The 20,528-nt window shown below is 47.8% G+C and overlaps 1 protein-coding gene across 6 annotated transcripts in view; it reads left to right on the top strand.

The window, feature by feature from the left end:
* Positions 1-20,528, top strand: part of TXNDC11 (thioredoxin domain containing 11) — a 58,914-nt gene that overhangs the window by 36,007 nt on the left and 2,379 nt on the right. For all 6 annotated transcript variants that reach the window (XM_045874986.3, XM_045874983.3, XM_045874982.3 and 3 more), the window contains 6 exons: positions 3,442-3,554; positions 5,694-5,894; positions 10,892-11,684; positions 14,044-14,186; positions 14,700-14,809; positions 18,132-18,212. In XM_045874986.3, the coding sequence (XP_045730942.1) occupies positions 3,442-3,554; positions 5,694-5,894; positions 10,892-11,684; positions 14,044-14,186; positions 14,700-14,809; positions 18,132-18,212 (1,441 nt within the window). The remainder of the gene's footprint in view (positions 1-3,441; positions 3,555-5,693; positions 5,895-10,891; positions 11,685-14,043; positions 14,187-14,699; positions 14,810-18,131; positions 18,213-20,528) is intronic.

Below are 20,528 nucleotides of genomic sequence, written 5' to 3'. Positions count from 1 at the left end.
AGAGAGGCAGAGGGAGAAGCAGGTTCCCCGCTGAGCAGGGAGCCTGATGTGGGACTCGATCCCAGGACCCTGGGATCATGACCTGAGCTGAAGGCAGACACTTAACCATCTGAGCCACCCAGGCGCCCAGCCTGTCACTTTTTATTCCTCTGCTCCGATAAGTCATGTTGGTGACACTGGCTGGCTATCAAGTGTATTTCCTCAGTGGCTGCTTTTCCTTCTCTTTTCTCTTTTTAGCCGTGGCTGTCCACCAAGATTCAGCCTTCTTCTGGAGAGTGGTGCCTTCTAACCCTCTCTTACGTCCTGCTTTTTCTTCTGACAGCTTTGGCATCTGAACTTAAATGTTATGCCATTTTTTAAAATCCAGATTTTGAGCTAATTTTATACTTGTAGAAAAGTTGCAGAAATAGGACTGGGAGTTCCTCTGTTTTCTTCCTTCACCTCGCTTCCCCCAATGTTAAGATGTTATATAACCAACCATTTGTGACGGTGCTTTGGTCAAAACTAAGAAATTACCATTGGTACAGTATCATTAACTGAACCACAGGCCTTATTTAAATTTTGCCAGTGTCTTCATGAAATGTTTCTTTTCTGTTCTAGGACCCAATATGGGATCCCACATCACATTTAGTTCTTTTTTCTCCTTAGTCTCTTCCAACTGATGACAACTCCTTAGTCTTCCCATGTCTTGTGTGAACTTGACCCTTTTCAGGAACACTGGTCATTGTTCATCTTGTTGCTCAAAGAGCTCCAGCTCTCGCCTTTAGGAGTGTCTTGGGTCGGCTCCTGTGTCCTTTGAACATGCTCTGTCCTTTATTGTGACACAAGCTGTTTCCATCTCCTTCTGTGCTTCCCTTGCCCCAGCTCTGGAATCAGCCTCTTCTCCAGGGAGCCCTGGTTTCTTTTATGGAAGAAAGGCAATTAGAAACCAAGACTGGGGTGCTGCGTATGCTCTTTGGTATCGGGTGTCATGACTTGTAGGCCCTTTCAGCGGGCAGAGCAAGGACATGTATATATTTACACCCGCGCGTATGCCTACGTCTGTAGTTCTCTGTTGTGTGTGTGTGAGAAAAGCCCTAAGTTTATACTAATTCCCTCTGATTCCAATCTAACACCAGAGTGTAGCTTTCTTTATTAATGTGTAACTTTCTCCACCCACCCCGAGAAGCCTGGCTCTCATTGTCCTTAGTTCTACGGTACTCAGTCTAAGATACTGTTCCAGTTACTCGTTCTTTCTCCCTACCCCTCCACCCTTCCACCGTGGTGTGATAGTTAAGTTTATTTGTTAGTGCTTGTGTTCCACATTGGGCACCCCCACATCTTGGTTGGTTTAATGATTTTTGTTTGTGGGTATGTGAAGGGTGTGAAACATCGCTTGGGCTCTGAGAGTCCCGATAGGAAAAGGTGTCCCCGGAGGAGGAGCGTCAGGCTGCCTCACCCCTGTTTCCCGACCCCTTTCCCATCCTTGCCCATCCTTGCCCCCCGCCCCCCATACCTAACCAGTCTCTGTCGTTACTGACTTACCCTTCCTGTTTCTTTGGTTTTGTGCCATTTTAAACTCGTCAGATTTGTATGAAAGGTGGTCTCAGGGATTGCCACGCCCGCTTTCTCCCTCTTGGCCACTCGTCCAAGAGCAAGGCGACACCCCTGCTGCAGAGTGGGACTGGGGTGGGTGAAGCTGGAAACTTGGTGTGTTTTAGTACTTTCATATTTTTACATTTTGGCTACTTAGATAGAACTTGGTTATATTTAAAGTTAACTGGTATTTTATTTAACATCCAATAAAGCAGAAGGGGGCTAGGAAAGAGGGTACCTTTTCCTACACCATCTTATCCACTCGCCTTTTTTTTTTTTTAAGATTTTATTTATTTATTTGAGAGAGAGAGAGAGAGAGATCACAAGTAGGCAGACAGGCAGGCAGAGGGAGAGGGAGAAGCAGGCTCCCCGCTGGGCACAGAGCCCGATGTGGAGCTCGATCCCAGGACCCTGGGATCATGACCTGAGCCGAAGGCAGATGCTCAACCATCTGAGCCACCCCGGCGTCCCTCCACTTGCCTTTAATACTAGATATTTTAGTCAATTTTTAGCCGCACAAATACTACATCTACTCCTTGAGGGAAAGAAGAGAAAGCTTACACATAAGGATAAGGTCCCCTCTGATCTCTATCCCCCACATAAAACTATTTTTATTATCCTTTCAGAGTCTTTATACTTTTTTTAAACATACGTTCCTGTAGGGAAAAAATAATGTATGTTGTTTTATAAGGTGTGAGGTTTTGTGTGTGTTTTTTTTAACCGATAAAAAGGTATACTTTACCTTTCTTCAGCTTGCTTTTTCACTCACGTGTCAAGAAAAATGTTCGTGCCGTACAGATAGCCCCCCTCCATTGTTCTGAACATCTGCCAGAGTACTTCTGGTGACGGTCCGTGTGTGTGGCTCAGAGCGCCCGGGTGCGGATCAGCAGCGGGGCTCGGGGCTGCAGCCTCTGCCCGCATCTCATGGCGAGCAGCACACCCCGTGCTCTCCCGAGTGGCCGCCACGTTCCGTGTCCCGCCAGCATCATATCAGAGTGACCTTTCTCTACTGGCCACCAACACTTGGTATTTCCTGCGTCTCAAATTTGGGGCAGTTTGAGGGTAGAGAGGGGTACTTTGTTTTAATTCGCTTTCCTCCCTCTAAGTAGGGAGGTTGAGTGTATTTTCATGTAATTATTAGCCTTTTGCATTTTTTTCTGTGGTTTGCCCATTTTTAACTGCTTTCTTTCTCTTATTTATTTGTGTGAGTTCTTTGTACATTTTAGATTCATTCATTTAACCAGTGTTTATTGATCTCTTAGATGCCTAGGCACTGCTGTAGGTGCCGGGGTAATAGCAATAAACAAGGTTGCTAATTTCACAGGAGTTAAGAGGAAGTTGGACCAAAGAAAATCAAAATAAATCAACCAGATTATGTAGATATTAATAAATGCTATAAAAAAAATAGAGTAATGGTAGAGAGAGTGCTCGAGTGGAGAGGAAGCCCCAGTTTGCCCTTAGAGACTTCATCCTCGGAGTATTTGCACTGAGGTGGGATGGTCAGGGAAGGCTTCTTGGAGAAGGTGGGGTTGGAGCTGAGGTCTGAATGGCATGGAGCCAGCCATGGGAGTGTCCAGAGAGAACAGCATGTGCCTGGGCTCTACGGTGGGGTAAATGAGAGACGGGCACGGGGTCACGGGAGAGGAGGTCACATCATCGCAGGTGACCGTGAGGGATGGTCATCAGGAGGAGGCGTGAGGTCTGTTTCAGGAGGAGGTTTCTCCAGCCCCTCCTTTCTTGTCTAGGCTTAGGTGACTGGAAAGAGCTTTGCTCTGGGGATTTGTGCATCAAGACTTGATCATTGGGTTTTGTGGTGGTTTTAAGGCATAGGCTTTTTCTTTAATAAAGGAAAATTTTCTGTTTCAGATTACCTAGGAACAGTACGATTTGGGGTTATCACAAATAAACATCTTGCGAAACTGGTATCCTTAGTACACTCTGGAAGTGTGTATTTACATAGACATTTCAACACATCACTTGTAAGTATTTTGAAATCACATTTATATTAGCGCCGTGGTTCTTAACCTTGTTTAGGTCACAGACTTCTTTGAGAATTGGATAAAATCTGTGGGTGCTCTCCCTAGGAAAGTGTACATGATTTTATATGCAAATTGAGAGTTCTGCAACCCCATGCTAGAGCCCGTACCCCTGTTTATGAACCCCTGCATTAAAGGGCTCTCAAATGTAACATCTAGAAATTCTTTGTTTATATTCTTTGACTCTGGTACAGCCTCGTTAGTTTTCCTCCTTGGATGAAATTGCAGGATTGTTCCGTTGGAGAATTGTTACTCTGGGCCCGTGTTCTCAGAGGTTAAGCTTCCATTGGGCGATGTTCTCTGTTTATTTGTTCCATTCATCAGGAGTACTCATGTGACATGCTCTTCTCCTTAGGTGGTGAAACAGATTTTGAAGTTCTTGTTAAGTCACAGTGAGAAGTTGATAGCTTCTCACCCCAGTGAGCCTTGGTTTTCCATTGTCGTCTTTGTTCCCTGTCTTCATTTGCTTTTGGTGAACCAACCCCAACTCAGCTATTTCTGAGCTTTTGACCTGTATCCTGCTTAGTCCTGTACCTCTGCTCTATTTGTTGCTGCTTCTTCAGTCCCATCACTGAGAGTTTATTTTTCTTAAGTATTTTCTGTCTCTAACTTCACTGACAGTGTGTGTGACTTACAGGTTGAGTGAAGACCAGTATCTGTGTAACCTGTGTACCCAGCCTGTTGAACCTGGGCTCCCCTCAACTCAGCGTGCAAGTCGCATGCCTGTGGGGGGACTGTTAGGCCCTCTCCGGGGTGCTCCCTTGGTTGCCAGTCGCCCTGGCTTCTGCAGCTCCCTAGCAGCCCAGATGCTATGCTGTATTTCTTGTAGTTTGGACTCCAAAAGTCAAATGTGTTTTTGTGTTTCGCAAATAGAAATGTGTACATGATGTTTGAGTATATTTTTTCAAACTCCCGCCATCCCACTTCAAGAGTCACTGCTTTGCTGGTTTCTCTGCTGCCTTCCCGCTCTCCTCGTGCCTCTGAGCTGCTTCTTACTTCCTCTGCTTTCGCTGTCTGTCCCATCTTCCTTCATCCTCCTTTTGTAGCATGCTGTACAACCACCATGTATCGTATGGATTTAGAGGGGAGGGCACTGAGGAAGGAACATGAAACAGAGAAGCTAGGGCTGTGGGAATGGCCCTGGCAAATGCACTGGGCTTACTGCATCAGGTCTGTAGTTCTTAAGGTCATTTGGTTGGTTTAGCAGAATTCCTTTTATCAAATGAACTACTACTGGGATACCAGTATTTTAACATAAAACCAGTGGACATCTTTGTCACGAGGCAATTTAATTCTCTGTTTTGGAGAGTATAAAAGATCTCATTTTGTGGAACCCTCCAAAGCACTTTTTTGGGGAGTTTCATTTGAAACCCAGTGATGCATATTTTTGGAATTTCAAACATAATTTTATGTTGACCTACTTTGGTTGTTACAGAGAAACAAAGCACAAAACCTAAGTGTCTCTTTCCTTCATTCTGTACACATAAGTGTGATCTGTGGTCTTGTACAAGTTGTGGGTCATTCGTGGATTCTTTCAAGTATTTGTTGAGTTCCTGCTGTGTGCCAAGTGTTCTTGTAGTCACTGGGAGTACAGGGGGCCAGAACAGATACAAAGGTCTGCCCTAACGGGGTGGCGGAATGGGGGGGGGGTGCTCCTCCCGCCATTATGAGCCAAGTTTTGAGGAACCAGTGTAAAAATCTAAATGATCCTTGGCTTTATAACCTCCTTTCCTGTAGGTGTTCATTGATCCTTTTACAATAATCCTTGTATAAGAACCCAGTAAAATGTAATAGTTCCCTTTGGCCAGGGTGGAAGAGGTCATTGTTGCCAGCAGCAGATTGGGAGAGTTCTTCAGTGGTAGAGGAGTCAGCTGAAGGGGACGGGAGGCATCTGTGACCTGGAAGTCACCTCTCTGCAGCCGCTTCCGCTCTTTCCAACCACTTGTGAGGAAACGCTGTGTCTGGAGGAGCAGGGGCAGGTCACGTCCCTGAGTCGTCTTGTCTGCAGCTGGGCAGTGGTGGGGTGGTCGGGGCCTCCTGAGCCTGCCCTGCCTTCAGCCTTCCCTGTGTTGTCCTTCGCAGGTCTTCCGCAGGGAGGCTGTCAACTACACGGCAGAGAACATCCATAAGTGGGCCTTAGAGAATCGAGAGGCGCTGCTGCGATGGCTGCGGCCGCACGGCGGCAAGAGCCTCCTGCTGAACAATGAGCTCAAGAAGGGGCCGGCGCTTCTTGTATTTCTCCCTTTTAATCCTTTAGCCGAAAGCCACCCTTTAATAGATGAGGTAAGAGTCATAATGTTAAAAGGTATCTCCTAGGGACCAGGAAAGCCTCGTGAACTTGGACGTCTCGCTCCCGGTTCACGGTGATTTCCGCCGGGAGCCGAGAGCCCGCCAGCAGCGGCCGCTGCATTTCTGCACCGTTACTCCTTCGTCCCGTAAGTGGGCAGGAGAGTGGGTGCCGGGGGTAGGACCCACCGCGGCCTCTCTGGCCACGTTGACGGACAGCTGCTCGAGTCTGGGGGAATCGGCGAGAACAGGCCTGTCCGAGCTGCGCCTCCCCAGGGTGGGACCAGATGTCCCCCGTCCCGCCATGGCCCACTGCGGGAGTGGCGTAGAGGGGCTGGACTGTGGCACGGGCAGGGTGCGGGGTGGCCTCGGGGGTGGCCATTGTGGGGGGGTTGGGTCTGACCACCAGCCCTGGCCGACCTCAACCCGGCAGCCGGGAGCGGCAATGGTGATGCTGGGCTCCCCTGTTTCTCTAAGCCTTTCTTGTGAAGATAAGCAGAGCGGTTTCCAGAGGCGGACGCTGTCAGGAGTCTGCCCCTCCCTCTGCTTTTCCTGTTTCGGCTGGTGCACTCACGCTCTCTGGGTGGGAGTTGATTTTATACATGGATCATTTGGAGGCACTTAGAGAGAGTAATAACAATTACAGAGAGCGCCTGGGATTGCTAAATTGGATTTACTGGGGGGTTTATTTTTTCCTTCCCTCAAGGATCCCTTAATTGGCCAAAACCAATTTCAGACCGCCAGTGTACCACTGGCCAGGCTAACCAGACACTGCCTCTCCCCGAGCCCCTCCACGTGAGCCTGATGGTCTGCCTGGAGGCGGCAGGGAGACGGGCCTCTTGCCCAGCCAGACCCCTGACTTTGCTATTCTGGAGCCTTATTGTGAGAGTTGTTACCCCCGCTGCTACTCTGGCTTCAAGGAAGAAACGAGAGAAATGAAATAGCTTTGTTTCTTCTCCTCTGATTAGGGAGGACTTGAAGTAATAAGACTTATTTTCTTGAGAAAATCTTCACTACACGGATAGTTTATGAACTGACACTCTCCCAAATTACTAGGCCTTTACTACATCTACTATTAAGAGCCATAAGGCTCTTTGTAGGAAAGGTGGGGTTTTTAACCACGGCATTAGCTATGGTTTGGGATTTTTACTTTGACTTCTAAAATTTCTTTGTGGAGAATTCTATCTTGTCTGATTTGGGCAAGTAAGTGTCCTGGGTGGGGTAGTGTTTTGTAACTGGAGCCGGTCCTCTGTTCAGGGGGTCGTGGTTGGATTTAGGCCCCTGGTGGGAGGACGCTAGCTTTCCTGCCTTTTTCCCTGGCTCAGCGTTTCCCTTCTCTCCCCTGACTCCTCCATCTATGGCCAGGCCTTCTTTTTTTTTTTTTTTTTTTAAATCTCTTTGTTCCTGTGGCTCTTTCCTCAGAGCTCAGGGTGTCCCTGCAAGGTGAGTGGATTCCCCAACCTCAGTGTATGGTTGAGATTGTTGATAACCAAATGGCATCTCAGCGGTATTATGGCTTCCTTATTAGCCAAGTAAAGTGTTCTGTGCAGTACGTTTCCCTCTTCATTTTAGGTCAGTTTAGCAAATGTTTATGGAGCACTGTGTCAGGGAGCCGTGGGGGAGAAAGATGGAGAAGACGCAGCCTTACCCTCGTGGTCTCAGAGGCTTGTCCAGTAGGGGCAGGAGGAGCTTGCTTTTAATTAATTCAGGGCGGAGGAAGGTCAGCCCCAGGCCCGGCTCAGGAGGAACTGGAGGAGAGAGGGCTCTGTGCCAGGAAGCTGAGGCTGTGGGTGGGGCAGGGATGGGGGACAGACTTTTAGGGTGGCCGGGATGTGGATGCGCTGAAGGAAGCGTAAGGGAAGGCGCAGCCTGAGCAGAGGCACGGTGGTGGGGAGGTTGCTGCGGGTTCAGTGTTAGCAAGTAGTGCGGGTTGTGTGGCCCCCAGAGGGGCTGCCTGGAGAAGTCCCAGGTGGAAAGCCTGAAGAGGAGAGGCCGTTGGGTGCGACTTCGAGGACTCCAGGGTTCAGCGTGGCCAGCACAGTGTCACTGACAAAGGAGAGATGTCCGCAGAGTGGTGTTCCCATGATTCGCATTTTCCAGGCAGCAGTGTTCCAGGAGTGTGGGAAGTAGTAAAGTCCGGAGCTTGGGTGCTGGTGGGGACGGGAAGTGGGGTATGTGAGCAGGGGTGAGGAAGCCGTCGGGGTTGGGTCGGGGGAGCAGCATACTTGGACATTCCCAGGCTGAGTTCTAAGCTCATCAGCTCCTCAAGCGCAGGAGAGTTTAAGCCTTAAGCCTTTTACCCATGCCCACCTCGAGGCCCAGTTGGGCAGGCGGTTGAGGACGCTTACGTTGTGGAGAGAGGTCAGTGTCCCGTGAGAGTAGTAGCGTCGGGGCTTGCTGGGCAGCGGGTTTTGAGGCAGCCATAGTGGGGAGTGTGGTGGGTGGCACACAAGAGGACGGCCATATGCTGGCTCCCTTGTGAGCCCCGGTCCGGGGCCAGCAGCTGCCGACACACGCGCATCCCCCCCAGCACCCTCACGGGAGAGCACAGCATCAGGCTGCTGGCCCCCTGAGTCTCTGCAGAGGGTCCTGGAGAGGTCATAGGACGTCCCAGCTGCTCAGAAGACATGCTCCCTGCAGCCAGCAAAGAGTCCGTGTGCCTCGTTTCCGCTTTCACAGCGCCGCTCTGACACGTTCAGTGTGTGAGCCTCACGAGCAAGGTCATGGTTATCTTGTTCTGGCTTAAACATTTGTCTGATTAAAGAAAATGGAAGAAAGCATTTACAGCACAAATAGTTGAAGTTATTTGCCAGATTTTCCTCATTAGTTCATGTGAAATTAAGTATGACCTCAAGCATTTCACATGTAAAGATGGAACTGGACTTGCATTGTCAAAACTGCCCCAGGTGTGAAAGGAATGTGAAAGTGAAAACCAGTTCAATTTATAGGAGAAAAATAAGAATTCCTCTCTTTTTTAAGAGCATTATTCTATACAAAATATTTTCTTCAATTAAAAATATCCTTTACGTGGTGCTTTGCTTATGAGCAGTGTTGTGAAAAGAGATGAGGAGAGAAAACCCTTTAAGGACCCCTGCTGTCCTTAGTATACTCCTCCTTGGGCTTCTTGTAAAAGATTGCAGTAAATACTTCAATTTCTGTGGGGTTTTGGGGGGGGATGGGCAGGGGGCACGGGTGGGAATGGTAATCCATTGTGTGTTTGGGTGCAGAGCAGTGCCCGGATGGGGCCAGAGGGCAGCTGGGCTCCTGTGGATCGCACGGGCCTGACCTTATTAGTGGGCTGTGCTGTCAGAGCCTTTTCCAGAGAGGGCTGAGACGCTTTATATGGGGGGAGAAAAGGAAACACTGGTTTATCATCTGAAGTGATGTTTTCTTATGCCCGAGAACTATTCAGTTTATATTTCTGTACAGATGCATATGTCTTGAATTAACACCCTCTATAAATACCGTATATAAAATTTGGAGTTTTTCTGAAATTGGAAAAGTACTCACTAAGTGGCTTTACACACAGACACACTTGAATGAAACAAAATCCCGAGTGACTTAACACCTTTTAACTAACTGGCAAGATTTGATCCAAGTGAGCACGTGATTCTATTTTAGACAATAGGTGGAGTAAATGCCTTTGGATTGTAATGACTTGCTTGTTTTTCTTATGAACCTGGGGTGGGTAGTGAAAGGTATTCAGTTTGGAGATAGTCTTAGAATGAAATGTAAATCTAATCGGGCTAATACTGATCTGAGGGTAAAGTGGTTAATCTCCCCAGGAAGTGGGAGTGTGTATGTTACCCCGAGATGCCATTCATTCACCAGATCTTCTTGTGCATTTGTTCTGTGCCTGGCTGTGGGGAGAACAGGAGAAATCAAACAGGGTTTCTACCTGTGAGGGTCCATAAGCTTGTGGGGAGGAGGGGCATCTGAACAGACACTTGTGAGACTCTGTGGGAAGGACTTTGGGGTCCCGAAGAGGCAGAGCCAAACTCCCAGGTGAGGTGGCGCAGGCGGCGTTAGCTTTACCGAAGCAGCCACCCTGCTATTGGGCCTTGGGGACAGTATTGAGGTTTGTCGGATGGAGGAGGTCCTGGCCAGGCCTGCTCTAAAGAGGGTGGGGTGACCCTGGAAAGGCAAATGCAGGCCAGACTGTGTTAGGTTTTATCCTCCAGGTAGTAGGGAGCCATCGAATGTCATTTGGCAGAAGAGTGCTGTGCTTAGGGTGGTAATTTTAAAATTAATAGTGACAGTGTGGAGGCCGAGTGAGGCAGGGGAGAACATGTGGTGGTGGTCTGTGACGACTGAGGGCCTGAATCGAGGCCGTGGCCATGGGGACACAAAGGATGGGGACGGCTTTGTAGCTGAAGTCAGAGGTGGCGGAGCTTGAGGCTCGTGCGGACGCAGAGGGGAAGTTGGGGCTCGAGGGATCACCATTCCCACTTTGTAATGCTGTTTTCCCAGAGAGGGCAGCACAGGGTGGGGAGGAGGTTATGGGGGAAGACAGGATGGATAAGTATGGTTTGGAACAGGTTGAATTTGTAGCCTCCTGTGAGGTGTGAATTTATTTGGAAACAGGTATGCCGTGAAATACTGTGATCCACTCATGAGGTGTTTGGGACATTTTTAGACTGTTAGCAAAGGTGAAGAAGACATCATACGTATGGAAGAGTGGCCCCTCAGCTTAGAGGTATGTTGCAGAGGGGGAGCTTGGCTCTTGTCGTGTGGTGGATGGAGACGTCTGCCTCTAAGACCCCTTCCTGCTCCCCACAGTTGGCTCACTGTTAATAGAGTGACATGTTCTGAAAGGTAATCCAGGCCTCTTCATTCATAGCTTTGGGGTAATGCTTTCCTGTTTGATGGAGTGAGCGGAAGAGCCGGCCCGGGCTCCTGGTGAATCGGACTAGGATGCTTCCCGGGCCCGATGGCTGCGGGCTCCCTCCCTCCGCCATCGCCGTGCCTCTCATGAGCTCCACCCTGTGTTTCAGATCACCGAAGTGGCCTTGGAGTACAACAACTGTCACGGGGACCAGGTGGTAGAGCGGCTCCTTCAGCACCTGCGGCGAGTGGACACCCCGGTGTTCAGGCCTCTGGCGCCTGAGCCCCCCGCGCAGCTGCCGGAGCCGCCGCTGATCACGGCGTCCCCCTGCTGCAACACCGTGGTGCTGCCCCAGTGGCACTCTGTCTCCAGGACGCACAACGTCTGTGAGCTGTGTGTCAACCAGAGCGCGGGGGGCGTCAGGCCGAGCTCGGTCGGCATGCCGCAGTGCAGCTTTTTTGAGATGGCGGCAGCTTTGGATTCTTTCTACCTCAAGGAGCAGACCTTTTATCATGTGGCGTCGGACAGCATAGAATGCAGCAATTTTCTGAGTTTCTACAGCCCCTTCAGCTACTACACTGCATGTTGCAGGACCATAAACAGGGCCGTGACGGGCTTCATTGATTCTGGACAAGGTGTCTTTGAAACCCCGACCATCGCGTTTTCTTCCCTCGAGAAGAAATGTGAGGCTGATCCCCCAGGCTCCGTTCCTCACATTGAGGAGAACAGGTATCTCTTTCCTGAAGTGGACGTGAGTAGCACAAACTTCACAGGCCTGAGCTGCAGAACCAACAAGACCCTGAACATCTACCTTTTGGATTCAAATTTATTTTGGTTATATGCAGAGAGGCTGGGGGCTCCGAGCGCCACTCGGGTGAAGGAATTTGCCACAATTGTTGATGTGAAAGAAGAGTCTCACTATATCTTGGATCCAAAACAAGCTCTTATGAAGTTCACCCTAGGTACTGTGGGCAGTTTCCTTCCCCAACATAAAAAAGTATTGCTTAATTTAATACCGGTAACTATTATCCAGGGATCTCAGTACATTTGGTCATGGGGGGATGTCAGTTCTGTAGCTCACTTGAAATCTTTAGACTGCAGTTGGTCATCATTTTAAAAGAAGCTAATTTTGTCTAATAAAGGGAACAGAAACTTCCTAACTCCAGATTTTGGATAAGTTTGTCTTGTAGTCCCTGGGGGGTTGGGGGGGATAGGAGTCCAATGTTCCAGACTGGCAGTGCCTGTCCCGTTTCTGAGTTGCAGTGAGCTGCATGGGGTGGGCAGGAAAGGCAATGGGGTGGCGACCCATTGTGCTACGAGCATCCCGGGGGGCTGATGAATGGGACCCCCGCAGCAGTGCCACTCCAAAGGAGCTTAAACAGGAAGCAGTGAAACGTAGAACCACCTGTCCTCCCTTTGGTCTCACAGGTTTGGATGTGCAAGTATCAAGGCCACCAGACCTAATTTGTTCTTTTGCTGTTTATACCTCCTTGAGAGATGCTGCTCTGATCTTCTGTGTCTCGATTGTAACAAACAAGCGTCAAGGGCAACAAACAAGTGTCCTGTTGCAGACCAGCAAAAACCCACTTTGGGGGTGGGGAGCCCCGTGATGGGAAAACATCCGCGAGCTTGCTGTTGGGGCTTGGCAGCAGCAGTGAACTAACCCACGCTGTCCTGTTCCCAGGACTTTGCTGACATCCTTGATGTCCACACAAGGAAGTGAGAATTCAAAAGCCGTGTTAGTTCAGCCTCAGTGGAAACACGGGGAAAGTCATTGTTTGCCAAATGGAGACAGGAGGAATTTGGTAGGGAGAGAAACCTTTTACTTCCAAGTTTTAGAGAATATGAAAGCAAGAGTGAAATTTATTTATTAGAGAGATAACGAAAGAGAGCAGGAGCCCGGGGGGGTGGGGGTGGGGAATGGGAGAAGCAGGCTCCCTGCTGAGCAGGGATCCTGACACAGGGCTTGGTCCCAGGACCCTGAGATCATGACCTGAGCGGAGGGCAAACGCTTAACCAACTGAGCCACCCAGGCACCTCCTGAGTTTTCTTAAAGTGAAACAAGCCTGTGTTTTTAGAGTGTTTATTAGACTTCATAATTCTGTTCAGTAATACTTGCCATTCAGTGAGCTCATAATGGTGTTCAATTTGAGTTCAAGGGTCATCTGAAAGAAGCCTTCTTCAGATTTCTTTTTTTTTTTTTTAAGATTTTATTTATTTGAGAGAGAGAATGAGATAGAGAGCATGAGAGGGGGGAGGATCAGAGGGAGAAGCAGACTCCCTGCTGAGCAGGGAGCCCTATGCGGGACTCGATCCCGGGACTCCAGGATCATGACCTGAGCCGAAGGCAGTCACTTAACCAACTGAGCCACCCAGGCGCCCCCTTCAGATTTCTTTTGATCTTCTGTATCTACTCTGAAACATAAGTCTAGCTCAGTTTTTCTTTGTCCTGTAGTTGGTGACATTTGTAAGGGTCCTCGTGAAAAAAGGCCTGTGTGTCGCTGGTTTGCAGAGTTGACTCTTCATTCAGCTTCTCCGGGCCAGTTTAGGGATTTAGGTTTCGTTCACATGAGGGAATTTTTGGTTTTATGTTTCAGAAACCTAGCCAAGTAAGTAACTCACATGCAAGACAATGACCTCTCTTTAGTATGCACATGACACCCTTCACTCCTCCTCCCTCTGCGGAACACATCACTATTGGACCTCAAAATGGAGAGTTAGAAGTAGGAGAAAGAAGGGAGAACACAGCAGATCAGTCCTGCTTCTGACAGACAACCAAGCAATCTGAGGACACTGGAGTTTATGGGAAGGGAAAAGCTGTCAGTTCAAGTTAGGTTTTCAGATTGCTTGTGGGTTTTATTTATAGGTTTTCCCACTAAATATGATTGAGTTTATTTTTCCTAAACTTTCAAAAAGGAAACTTGAAGAACTCAAATAAACATGAGGAACACCTGTCCGCTCACGGCAGCTTGTGTAGTAGCTGTCTTTGTAGTGATGTTTAGAGGTCTTGCGATCGTAGGTTGAAATCTCTTAAAGATTGTGGCATGATGATCTGTGCAGTCTCGGGTGTCTCTTTGTGGACTGATCCTGTTAGAAAAAAAGGAGAATTCCTAGTCTGTAAATACTAGAGCATCTGACATTGTGCGGCATTTTGTTACCTAAATCCCCGCCTGGTGCATTCAGGGTTTTGCCTGTAGGTGAAGTGTTAAAAATGCAAGCCTGTGAAGCCAGCCCATTTTTTTTAAATGTAGAGTTTAAAGTAGGCCAGCTACTCTCCCAGTACTTAGCGAAGAGCTGATCTCATTTTCTCTTTATTTTTAGAGTCTTTTATTCAAAACTTCAGCGTTCTCTACAGTCCCCTGAAAAGGCATCTCATTGGAAGTGACTCTGCCCAGTACCCTTCTCAGCATCTAATCACTGAAGTAACAACTGATACCTTTTGGGAAGTGGTCCTTCAAAAACAGGTATGGAATCATGAGAGAGGCAGAAATCATGCCATCTCTCCCTACTAAAATAATCCCCAGAGCTGCAGTTGTTGGGGTGAGCATTCAGGTTTGATGTGCAGATTAATCACATGGCAGTCTTCTTGCACAGCATGCATGAGTTACATGCTGGTTTTCTAACTGCAAAAAGTCCTTAAAGAAAGCACATAATGAGGCACCTGGGTGGCTCAGATGGTTGGGCGTCTGCCTTCGGCTCGGGTCACCAAGCCCCACATCGGGCTCCCTGCTTGGAGGGAAGCCTGCTTCTCCCTCTCCTCCTGCTCCCCCTGCTTGTGCTCTCTCGCTCTCTCTGTCAAATAAAATCTTAAAAAACAAAACAAAACAAAAAAACACATAATTGGAAAGATCTAAAAATAAAATTTTTCATCATGGGTGCATAAGCAACATTTCTTGAATGCCTGCTGGGTTCTAAGCACAATGAGGATGTGAGCCCATTTCCTAGGCGCCAGTAACAGCCGTCTTCCCTTCCCCCAGGACGTTTTGCTGCTGTATTACGCACAGTGGTGTGGCTTCTGTCCATCCCTCAATCATATCTTTATCCAGCTAGCTCGCCTCCTGCCGACGGATACATTCACTGTGGCAAGGTAAGGGAGCCTGCGGCACTTTGGGCCTGTGCCTGTCTTCCCTCCTTACGGCTTAGCCATATGGTTTGCAAGGGTCTGCCCATTGTTCGTTAACCTTGGGTAAGACTTGGTGTGATTTAATTGTCAGTTTAAAGCCATGAGCAAAACCTCACCGAAACTGAAGTTTTCCTGATGATTTCTGAATGTTCCTTCCATGGTGTCGAGTATGTTTAGCCCTGATTGAATTCATGGAAGGGTGAGTGGAGGAGCAGTGCTGACCTGGTTGCTAGGACAACCCTTGGATTGGCCAACTCTCCGGAATACCATGGGAAGGGTGCCCACGGACTTCCATGGTGCTGGGGCCTTGGCCCAGTGAAAGGGGACAGGTCCCCAGTGTGCCTCCAACCGGCCCTGGGACCTGGAGCAAATCTCTCCACCAGGTTTAGTTTCCCTTCTCACTCCTAAAATTAGGAGGAAGAATTGGTTGATAACTATGTGTTCTAGTTTTGTGATTCCTTGGGTAACCAGACGTGGCCTCTGTAGTAAGCAAAACAATTTTTAAATCATTGTTTTGTAAAAAACAAGCCTCAAATAAAGAGTTTTTGGAAAAGGTACTAAGCTGTTTGGGCTGGGGGGGCGTTGTTTAGACTTCAGCCTTCCAGATAGAATTAAATATAGAAGATTAAATCATAGGAAAAAATAGCAGAACGTAGAGTATTGGGTTTTGCTAGTTCCTTCGAGAGATGGAAACTTTCCAAGGTGAAGCAGTTACAAAAAATAATTAAAGATAAACAGATTCCACTAGAAAAGGGCTCAATGAGAGAAGTGAGGAAGGTAGGCTTTAAAAAAAGGACAGTAGCTGTATTTTACAGCATCTGTATTTCACCCACTGGATCTGGTCTAAGTGATGATTAGAGCCAAATTTGAGGAGTTACTGTGCCATGAGATTTTTCTTCATACATGTTATCTGTCCTGCTCGTTGGAACACTCAGTGAAGCAGGTCTTAGGATCTCTTTTTACTGAGGAGGAAACTGAGTCACAGAGAGGGTAGGTAACTTGCCCAGAGTCACACTGCCTGTAAGTGAGGGACCAGGACCCAGAATCAGGTGTTCATACTCCAGACCCTGAGAAAGAACAAAGGCTTAAGGAACTGCCAAGAGGAGAATGTGGTCTGTCCGCATGGGGGAATGTTCTTCAGCCTTAAAAAGGAGGGACATTCTGACACCTGCTACAACATGGATGAACCTTGAGGACTCAGTGCTAAATGAAGTACAAAGATACAAAAGGACACGGGATGCCTGGGTGGCCCAGTCGGTTAAGCGTCTGCCTTTGGCTCAGGTCATGATCTCAGGGCTTGGGATCCAGCCCTATTCAGTGCTCCCTGCTCAGTGGGTAGTCTGCTTCTCCCCCTGCCCCTCCCTGCCCCTGCTTGTGCTCACACTCTCTCTCTCTCAAATAAACAAATAAAATCTTAAAAAAAAAAAAAAAAGGACACATACTGTGTGATTGCAGGGATATGAGGCACCCAGAGGAGTCAGATTCACAGAGACAGAAAGTAGATGGTGGGTGCGGGGGAGTGGGGAGCTGTTGAATGGATAGAAGGTCTCCGTTTTGCAGGATGAAGAAATGGTTGGGGAGTTGGGTGGTGGTGATGGCTGCACCCCATTATGAGTGCACTTATCACTGCTGAGCTCTGCGCTCAGAAATGGTCGGGCTGGGACATTTTATGTGTGTTCTACCACACTGAAAAACCAGCCCGGGGGCAGGGGAGACACAGCCGGGAGGGACTCCTGGGTGAAGAAAAGACTTGAGTAGGTTTTTCCTGGAGGAGGAGAGTATAAATAAACAAGTATGGAGATTACAGTCTAATAAGTATAAAATAATAACAAAGTGTCATTTACACTTACTAACAGATGCTTTTAAGTGACAGCATCTTGTGTTGATAAAGTGAAGTTGGCACAGTCAGACCTAGCTCATGAATTGGGCGTAACCGTTTTGGTAAGCGTGTTAGCAGCATTTGTAAGAAAGCACAAAAATAGTTAACATTTTTGCCCCAGTTAATTTCACTTTGGGGAATTAAGGAACTAGGGCTTGGAGAGGAGCGTGACACTGTGGCATGGTTTATGTCCAACAGGAGAGCCATAGCTAAGTCAGTTGTGGCTGGGAGTTTGATGGGATTTTGACCCATTTATTAGAGCAATGCTTTTCATAAAATTAATTGAAAAGAATCGCATATGAGATGTACAAGTGCCGCTCTTTACAATGTAGAGGCATATACACCAAGCCCGAATGAGAATCCCAGAAAGAAGGTCCTGATTAGCCCAGTGGAATTCTGAGCGGATGTTTACGATGATGTTTTTCTTTCAAATTTAAATTTTTGTTTTTGAAGTAAAACTCAGAAGAAAAGTATTTGATGATAGACTAAAGCGTTCAATGCCACTTGTTTAAAAAACGGAACTCTGATGTTTTAGGCAGGCTGTCCCAGGCAGAGGGAGGAGTGCTGTTTTGTTCAGTTGTTTGAAACCATTATAATTTGGTCATCCTTCTGGACAAATGCATGGTACTGATTCACTCCCACCCCCCATTATACTTTCTGGAAACTTCTGTCAAGGTAGTGATACAAAAAATTGCCATCTTTTGTATGCATTGTTTGTGATGATTGACATCGGAGCCTCCTGGCCAAGTGGCCCTCCATGGTCTGCTCCCTCCTTCTAGGATGTTTTTTGTTTGTTTCTGCACCACCTGAGTGATCCCTGCGGGCTGGGGTTGGGGGCTGCTGCCTCCTTCAATAGTAATAAAGCACAGGGTGGGTAATTGAACACAGGTGTCATTTTTTGTCATCTTCTGCATTAGAAAATTAATCTAAAATCTGCTAAAAAATACAGGTTTGTGGCCTCCCTCCAGATTTACAAAATATAAATATAAAATAGAATGTAGCTTTCTTATGTCTTCAGAGGCTTGATGTATTTTGCACAGTGATTTCCTTTTTCCAGAGCCGATGGAGAGATTAAAGTACTTGACCAGATCCCGTCAGGTGGGTGGACTGCTCCCAAGGTGTCAGTGAGGTGGTTTTTTTGTTTTGTTTTGTTTTGTTTTGGAAAGCTCATTTTTACTCTGAGGACATGTCCCTTCCGCTCCGTAAGTGAGGTGGAAAGTTACATATTCTGGAAGCATCAGCTCTTCTTGCCTGAGTTGCAGCCGGCTTGCACTGGCACTGACTATGAGGGGCTGGTCAGTGTGGCCACAGCAAATGTTCCAGGCTCTTCTGTTACTGGAGAAGCTTCTTTCAGGGTGGAGTGTCTTGGGCTGATCTTTCACTTTTTCTCATCTTTCCCTTTGCCAGGATTGATGTGTCTCAGAATGACCTTCCTTGGGAATTTATGGTCGACCGTCTTCCCACTGTCTTATTTTTTCCCTGCAACAGGTAAAGCTGAATTTTTTCAATATTTGGGCGGATGGGATTCTTTTGCTGAAAATGAAATGGGTTTAAGGCACTTCAGAGAAGTGAAATGCAAATCATTAGCTATTACTAAACTATTATGAATAAAATACATTGTTCAAAAAATGTGCCATTAGGGACCAGGGGTAAAAGGGCTTTGGCATCACGAGGTCAGATGTGGTTTTGGTGAGAACTTTCCCCTCCCAGAGTGTGTGTTCTCACGAACGTGAATGTGGCCATCAGGACTCGTTTGCCTTCTTGGCCTTATGAGCGTACTACAGTGGATGGAAAGCAAAGAGCCACATTCACGTGGGGCAGGATGGTCGCTCATTGTTGAGCCCCCGGACGTCAGGCCCTGCTTGCCCCAGGCTTTCACGTGTGTCATTTTCCATCGGGTCCTGCTGATGAGCACCTTGTCCCTCTTGTGCAAGTTGGAAATGGAGACTCTCCTCCCCACTGCACCCCATTCCTGGGATTCAAGGAGCCTTCTCCCCAGGTGTGCAGACTTCTGTGAACGTCTGCCCTGGGGCTGTCACCTTGAATGTCTTCACATTTGTCTAAGCGGACTCCCAAATTCAGTGATGACAGCAACTACCCTGAAAGCCCAATAGACAGGGGTGGGACATAAGCAAAGCCTAACTTGGCAATTAGTAAATGTTAGATGCGGATGTTTTGCTAAAAAGGAAATTAACTCTTGGCCTTTGAAAGCCTGATAAACCAGATGTTCTGCCCTGTTTTAAAAAAATATTCCCTTTTGTTTATAGAAGAATGGGTCCTCAGGGACCAGTCACCCGGCTCTGACAGTATCTTTCCAGGGGGAAGCATTTGCAGGATTATTTTAGTGAGGTTCCTAAGTCATACATGTGATGTCTCCTGTTCTCATCTCCTGCACTCACTTCTACTGTTCATTGTAGCCACTGCCATACTTTCTGTTTCTCCAGGAGCATGCTTCCTTCCTAGAGATTGAATCATTTCCTTGTTTTTTCCTCTTTATCTCAAGGAATTTTTGCTGGAATACTTCCTGGGGTAGTAGGGTCCTGTCACATCACACACTAAAAACAGAGTGTGACTCATCTGTTAACTGTCGTGATGAACCTTTTCCTTCTAAGAAGCATTTAAAGTGCCACACAGTCAAGGGATCCTGGGCACTAACACTCGCAATTTCATCTGTGTGGGATGGAGGTCGGGCATGAAATCTAATGAAGCCTGGTTTTGGAATTTCAAACATAGTCTGGGAAAGTGGTAAAGTCATAACACCCAGCACATGCCTTTGCATGGAGACATTCTCAGCAACTAGAATGCAGGAGTATGTATTGAGAGAGAGCAAGAGAGAGAGACAGAGAATCGTGTGTTTGGGAGACTGAGTCAGGCTGTGTGGGGGGCCGAGCTTTCATCGGGAAGCCACCTGATGTCACTGTGGGGATGCGTGTTGGTGTTCCCTGCAGCCCCTCCCCATTAAAAAGTCAAGAAGGTAAATATTGGATATGAGAAGAGAGTCCAGCTCTTTGTTAGTACGCAGAGCTTGGGAAACCAAAGCCTTACTGCTCAGGAATGGAATTTTTCTTATTTCCTAAAAACAAAGAGTATTCAGCAATGAAGTAAGCTCCTCGTCAGCTGGTTCAAGTTGAGTGTTCGGCATAATGGGCCAGAAGGTGTCATGGGCAGGAGCTGACAGCTTGCAAGAGAGGAAATGAAAAAGGTCTTTTTCACAATGCATATGCTTATGTTATTTTTAGTGAAGAGAATATATGGGTTTTGATAAAAGAGAAGTTTGCATGTGCACTAGGTTCAAATGTGTGCAGCAAGTAGGAGAAATGTCAAGATGTTGACAGTTCTTTTGGAGGAGGATTACAGGTGATGTGAGGGCTGCAGCTGGTTTGCTTTGCAGCTGGTCCCCAGTGAGCACGTGTTTTATAGTCATGGAAGAGAGAAGCCACATGGGATGGCTGTGCCCCTCCTGCCCCTGCAGGTCCGGCTCTCCTGTGCAGGGACGTCTTGCAGCCGCTCTGCTCACACCGCTCTGTGTGACGTTGCGGAAGTCAGGTGCTCTGGCCGGGCCTGGCTGAGGATGTCCCGGGGGTGCGGTGGATTACTGTAGTGTGGGCCCTGGGAAGGGAGCAGCCCGCCTGCCCCCACTCTCCTACCCCCTTCTTTGGAGTAGAGGCCTTATATCCTGTTCCTCATGTTTTCATCTAGCCGTTTAGGTGCTAGAGGTGCATGAACACACTCCTAGCGGATTGAGAGTGGACTCACACCGTGGGGCCTTTTACGACTCCACTTCCAAAATGATTCCTTTGTGGA

This window comes from Mirounga angustirostris, unplaced genomic scaffold (genome assembly GCF_029215605.1).
Source record: "Mirounga angustirostris isolate CCGP_5_RB_7025 unplaced genomic scaffold, mMirAng1.0.hap1 SCAF_5, whole genome shotgun sequence".
NCBI lineage: Eukaryota > Metazoa > Chordata > Mammalia > Carnivora > Phocidae > Mirounga > Mirounga angustirostris.
The sequence above is the reverse complement of the archived record's forward strand: the minus strand, read 5'-3'. Positions and strand labels throughout refer to the sequence as shown.